Source organism: Eptatretus burgeri, chromosome 10 (assembly GCF_056783735.1).
Source record: "Eptatretus burgeri isolate ZD-2024b chromosome 10, Ebu_testis_v1, whole genome shotgun sequence".
NCBI classification, from domain to species: Eukaryota; Metazoa; Chordata; class Myxini; order Myxiniformes; family Myxinidae; genus Eptatretus; species Eptatretus burgeri.
In genome coordinates, this window is record NC_140970.1 from 104,728,481 (window position 1) to 104,734,480 (window position 6,000).

The 6,000-nt window shown below is 50.0% G+C and overlaps 1 protein-coding gene across 11 annotated transcripts in view; it reads left to right on the forward strand.

The window, feature by feature from the left end:
* Positions 1-3,759, forward strand: part of LOC147019356 (fibroblast growth factor 13-like) — a 195,395-nt gene extending 191,636 nt beyond the window's left edge. For 10 of the 11 annotated variants that reach the window (XM_085899793.1, XM_085899799.1, XM_085899797.1 and 7 more), the window contains 2 exons: positions 1,332-1,530; positions 2,680-3,759. In XM_085899793.1, the coding sequence (XP_085755919.1) occupies positions 1,332-1,530; positions 2,680-2,834 (354 nt within the window). In that variant the 3' untranslated portion in view covers positions 2,835-3,759. The remainder of the gene's footprint in view (positions 1-1,331; positions 1,531-2,679) is intronic. The other variant, XM_085899804.1, reaches the window with a different exon arrangement.
* Positions 3,760-6,000: the final 2,241 nt, after the last annotated feature.

Below are 6,000 nucleotides of genomic sequence, written 5' to 3' on the forward strand. Positions count from 1 at the left end.
TGACTCCAACCTCTTGTACTGCATCTATCATCTCTGTACACACATCAATGACTGGTGCTCTTCCCTTATTCATCCTCTTCAATGCTGTCTGCACTTCCTCCTTTGTTATCTTCACCAACTGTACCCCTCTAAATAACATGGTAGCTCCAACTCGCCGTTGCTTCCTTTCCAGTTCAACAGCTCTTTGAAATATCCTTACCACACCTTCAATACTACCCCCTCTCTCTGTCACGAGCCTCCCACCACCATCCTTAATCACCCCCCCACCCCCCTCATGTCCTCACCATCTACTGTATGTCACAAACATATATCATCTTCCTCCCACTTGTTATGCACCTCTTCCATATCATTCCTCACCTGTTCCACAGTTCTCCTTGCTGTTTTTGTCTTCTCCCCATACAGGTGCAGCAAACCCACATCCGCCTGCCTCCCTCCATCCTTGTTCTTCTCTATCCTCTTCCAAACCTCCTTTTCACCAACTGCCTTCGCTACCTCCTCCGTCCACCATACCTGGTTTCTATCCTTTGACGATGCACCTTTTCCTGAAGTCCTTCAACACAAAACTTCTGTAATTCCTCAAAACGCCTCTCATGGGCTTCTTCCACTCTTCCTCCAAACCTTCCACTTCTTCACAAAGTTTACCATACCTGGCCCTCACCCTCTCCTTGTACTTTATGACGTTTCCCTGACACCTCAAATTTCTTTTTCCCCTGCTCTTAACCTCCCTCCTTCTCTCCATCCATACCACAAACACCACAGGTTTGTGCTGGGTGGTAGCATGCTCTCCCACCACTACCTTACAATCCATAACCCTCCACAACTATCACTTCCTTACCACCACCAAATCCAGTTCTGTTCTATGTTGTCCATTCCTTAAGGTAATCTTGTGGCTTTCCCACTTTTAAAGGAATGAACCAGTTATGGTCAGTCCATTCCTCGCCACCAGCTCTCAACCATCTATATTCCTCGTTCCCCACCCAAATGTACCAAAACATTCCTATTCACCTCGCTCAGTTACTCCCACGTTAAAGTCCCCCTCACAATGCACAGCATCACGTCCAGCTCAACCATTCCCATCGTCGTCTCCAGTGTGTCCCTGAATTCCTGCTTGTCTGCCCCAATCCTTGCCGTTTGTGGCTCATATACTGGCATGGCACACATAATTTGCCTCTGTACCACCAACCATGCCATAACTATCCATCCATCCCATCTTACTACTCTGACCACAACTATTGAATTCAATCGGTGTCCTTTGTTTCCAGGCCAAAAGCTCTGAGCTACATAATATGTTACAGGCACAAATCTATGATCGATTCAATTGTTGTTTGCAGGAACATTTCACCCCAGAGTGCAAGTTCAAGGAGTCGGTGTATGAGAATTACTATGTAGTGTACTCGTCCTCCAACTACAGACAGCACGAGTCTGGGCGTGGCTGGTACCTGGGCCTCGACAAACAAGGCAGAGTGATGAAGGCGAACCACGTGAAAAAAAGCCGGCCGGCTGCACATTTCTTACCAAATCCTTTGGAAGGTACATCGTCAATGTGCATTTCTGTAGAGCGGAAGATTTATGATAAAATCCGAAGGTTTTTGACTCCCCCTTGTACACCTTATACATCCTTCCAAATTCCTTTTTCTCCTCTTGTACTTCCTGTTCTCCTTCATTTTCTTGTCAATTTTCATCATTCACCCACCACCACTACCCCCATAATAGCAAGCAAGCAAACATTTCAGTTACAGCTTGGTTTCAGGGTTACAAGCCATTCAGCAAATGGCCATGCATTCCCTCTCAGGCGCACGCGTGCGCGCGCGCACGCACGCACGCACGCACGCACGCACGCACACACACACACACACACACACCACACACACACACACACACACACACACACACACACACACACACACACACACATACACACACACACACACACCACTGTTCATCCTTTGTGCTGAGATATGAAAATGGCAAAAAAAAAAAAAACTTTTGCTTCCTTTTATTTCCTTTTGGACACAATCAACGGTGCAATTTGATACCTTGTGAGGAAACAAACTCTCGAGGGATGTATCCATTATGAGCCAGTTCAAAATTTGCAAAAGACTCTTTCCTGAAGGACAGCTCCCTTGGAAAGCCCGCGTTCCTCGAAGCAGTCTCATCCCAAAGACATTTGTTTACCTCGGCCACTGAACTTCAGTGATTGAAGGTGAAGGAGGTTCTGTTTTCACCCCCTTTCTGTCTGTCTGTTTGTTTGTCTGTCTGTCTGTCTGTCTGTCTGTGTGCAGGATATCTCAAAAAGTTGTGGACGGATTCGGACGAAACTTGGTGGACACGCCAGATGTTTGACCATGACAAATTGAGTCAATTTTGGTGAAGATCCAGATCTTGATCTGATCATTTCTTTCGTGATTTTTCACCATTGAGAGATATGGCTGAACCGATATATATATATATATATATATATATATATATATATATATATATATATATATATATATATATATATATATATATATATATATATATATATATATATATATATAGTATCAAAAGTGTATTGGGCCCGATATGTTCTCATGCGATCAGGCATTGCGTGGCAGCGGTTTGAGCTCTACCGAGTGCCCTTGTCATATTGCGTGTTTTTCCGATGTTTAAATGTTTGTTTGAACTCTTGTGTTGCAGTTCAGTTATACAAAGAGCCATCACTGCACGACCTGCTGGAAACCATGGCGCAGGAGGATTCTCAAAGCCCGACTCCTTCGGCCATTTTGAACGGCGGCAAAGCTATAACCCAGTCGGAATGCCATCCCGCCGCCGATGATCATCTCTGTGCCTGATTACGGTTCCCGGCCCCGGCTACACAACAACCACCACCTTCCGTTATTTTACGCGATTCTACAAAACGTCACTGACGATACGTCGATGGACCGAAATGAAACCCCTTTGCGGACGTCGAGGCACCTCTTCGCAAGAGACGGAAAGTTTCTCCGATACGATACAAAGCTGAAAACAGGTTTCTTTAAAAGACTGTTGGGTTTGTCGATGTTTTATGATAAAAACATAACAGTTTCAGTTTGATGACGATTTCACGTTAACACAATCTCAGTGGAAATTGTGCCTGTCGTGGATAGGTGAAGGCCCTCAAATTCATTCACGCTTATAACATACATCCGATCGGTACTTTTATCCATTTTTTTTTTGACCGTTAACAATATCCAAGTGTTTTTTTTCTTTTTTTCTCCTATTTCTGTACCTTCTCAGATTGAAGAAATCAAATTTGACATTCACCCTCACGATTGATTCTAAAATGTGAAGATTTCTTTAATATCGTCATGAACAGAAACGTTTGAAGGACATTACCACGAGAAAGACGAAAAAGAATACGACAAAGCTTTTCGTTGCGCTCTCTTCCGGTGAAATTGGCACAAAGTGAATGAGGTAAGGAAAGAAGAACAGTCTAAGAGACGCCAATCAACAAAGTTTACTCTGATGTGTGAGGAGCCTATTTAGTGTTCAGCTCTCCGATTGGTGACCATTAAGATCTCTTCCTCCTTACCACAGTCACTTTGTGCCAATTTCACCTGAAGAGATCACAACGAAAAGCTTTGTAGTTTTCTTTTTCGTCTGTTTTATGATAATGTCCTTCAAATGTCTCTGTTTATGTCTATATCGAAGTTTTGTAGTACCAAGATTTGTTTAAGTTAGCTTACGTGCTTTGTTGTTCATTTTGGAGCTGTCGTTGATTAAATTACAAGAGAATCATCTCAGGAATTATTGTGTGAACATCTACCATGATGGCCCCGGAGTGCACATTCCTTCAACGCTTTGTTTTGTCTGTCGAGCCTGCGATTAACACAGTCATTGTTCAAGGTATAACTTACAAAACTACAATACCTCAGAAGGTAAAACAAATTATTGTTGCCAAACAAGATGTGTATAAGAGGAAAGAAGATGATACACAACACGGTATTATCATTTTGGGCGGCATTTCCAGTGGAACGAAGCACGCGCGCGCGCCGATCCTCACAGAGTCCCATCCATGACGGGCTCATGGCGCGCGTGCGTTGATCCTCACAGAGTCCCATCCATGATGGGGTCATGGCGCGCGTGCGTTGATCCTCACAGAGTCCCATCCATGATGGGGTCATGGCGCGCGTGCGTCGATCCTCACAGAGTCCCATCCATGACGGGCTCATGGCGCGCGTGCGTTGATCCTCACAGAGTCCCATCCATGATGGGGTCATGGCGCGCGTGCGTCGATCCTCACAGAGTCCCATCCGTGACAGGGTCATGGCGCGCGTGTGTCGATCCTCACAGAGTCCTACACGTGACTGGGTCATGGCGCGCGTGCGTTGATCCTCACAGAGTCCCATCCATGATGGGGTCATGGCGCGCGTGTGTTGATCCTCACAGAGTCCTACCCGTGACGGGGTCATGGCGCGCGTGTGTCGATCCTCACAGAGTCCTACCCGTGACGGGGTCATGGCGCGCGTGCGTTGATCCTCACAGAGTCCCATCCATGATGGGGTCATGGCGCGCGTGTGTCAATCCTCACAGAGTCCTACCCGTGACGGGGTCATGGCGCGCGCGTGTCGATCCTCACAGAGTCCCATCCATGATGGGGTCATGGCACGCGTGCGTCGATCCTCACAGAGTCCCACCCGTGACAGGGTCATGGCACGCGCGCGCCGATCCTCACAGAGTCCCACCCGTGATGGGGTCATGGCACGCGTGCGTCGATCCTCACAGAGTCCCACCCGTGACAGGGTCATGGCGCGCGTGTGTCGATCCTCACAGAGTCCTACCCGTGACGGGGTCATGGCGCGCGTGCGTTGATCCTCACAGAGTCCTACCCGTGACGGGGTCATGGCGCGCGTGTGTCGATCCTCACAGAGTCCTACCCGTGACGGGGTCATGGCGCGCGCGTGTCGATCCTCACAGAGTCCCATCCATGATGGGGTCATGGCGCGCGTGCGTCGATCCTCACAGAGTCCCACCCGTGACAGGGTCATGGCACGCGCGCGCCGATCCTCACAGAGTCCCACCCGTGATGGGGTCATGGCACGCGTGCGTCGATCCTCACAGAGTCCCACCCGTGACAGGGTCATGGCACGCGTGTGTCGATCCTCACAGAGTCCTACACGTGACTGGGTCATGGCGCGCGTGCGTTGATCCTCACAGAGTCCCATCCATGATGGGGTCATGGCGCGCGTGCGTCGATCCTCACAGAGTCCCACCCGTGACGGGGTCATGGCGCGCGTGTGTCGATCCTCACAGAGTCCTACCCGTGATGGGGTCATGGCGCGCGTGTGTCGATCCTCACAGAGTCCTACCCGTGACGGGGTCATGGCGCGCGTGCGTTGATCCTCACAGAGTCCCATCCATGATGGGGTCATGGCGCGCGTGTGTCGATCCTCACAGAGTCCCACCCGTGACGGGGTCATGGCGCGCGTGTGTCGATCCTCACAGAGTCCTACCCGTGACGGGGTCATGGCGCGCGTGCGTTGATCCTCACAGAGTCCTACACGTGACGGGGTCATGGCACGCGCGCGCCGATCCTCACAGAGTCCCACCCGTGATGGGGTCATGGCACGCGCGCGTCGATCCTCACAGAGTCCCACCCGTGACAGGGTCATGGCACGCGTGTGTCGATCCTCACAGAGTCCTACACGTGACTGGGTCATGGCGCGCGTGCGTTGATCCTCACAGAGTCCTACACGTGACTGGGTCATGGCGCGCGTGCGTTGATCCTCACAGAGTCCCATCCATGATGGGGTCATGGCGCGCGTGTGTTGATCCTCACAGAGTCCTACCCGTGACAGGGTCATGGCACGCGTGTGTTGATCCTCACAGAGTCCCACCCGTGACAGGGTCATGGCACGCGTGTGTTGATCCTCACAGAGTCCTACACGTGACTGGGTCATGGCGCGCGTGCGTTGATCCTCACAGAGTCCTACACGTGACTGGGTCATGGCGCGCGTGCGTTGATCCTCACAGAGTCCC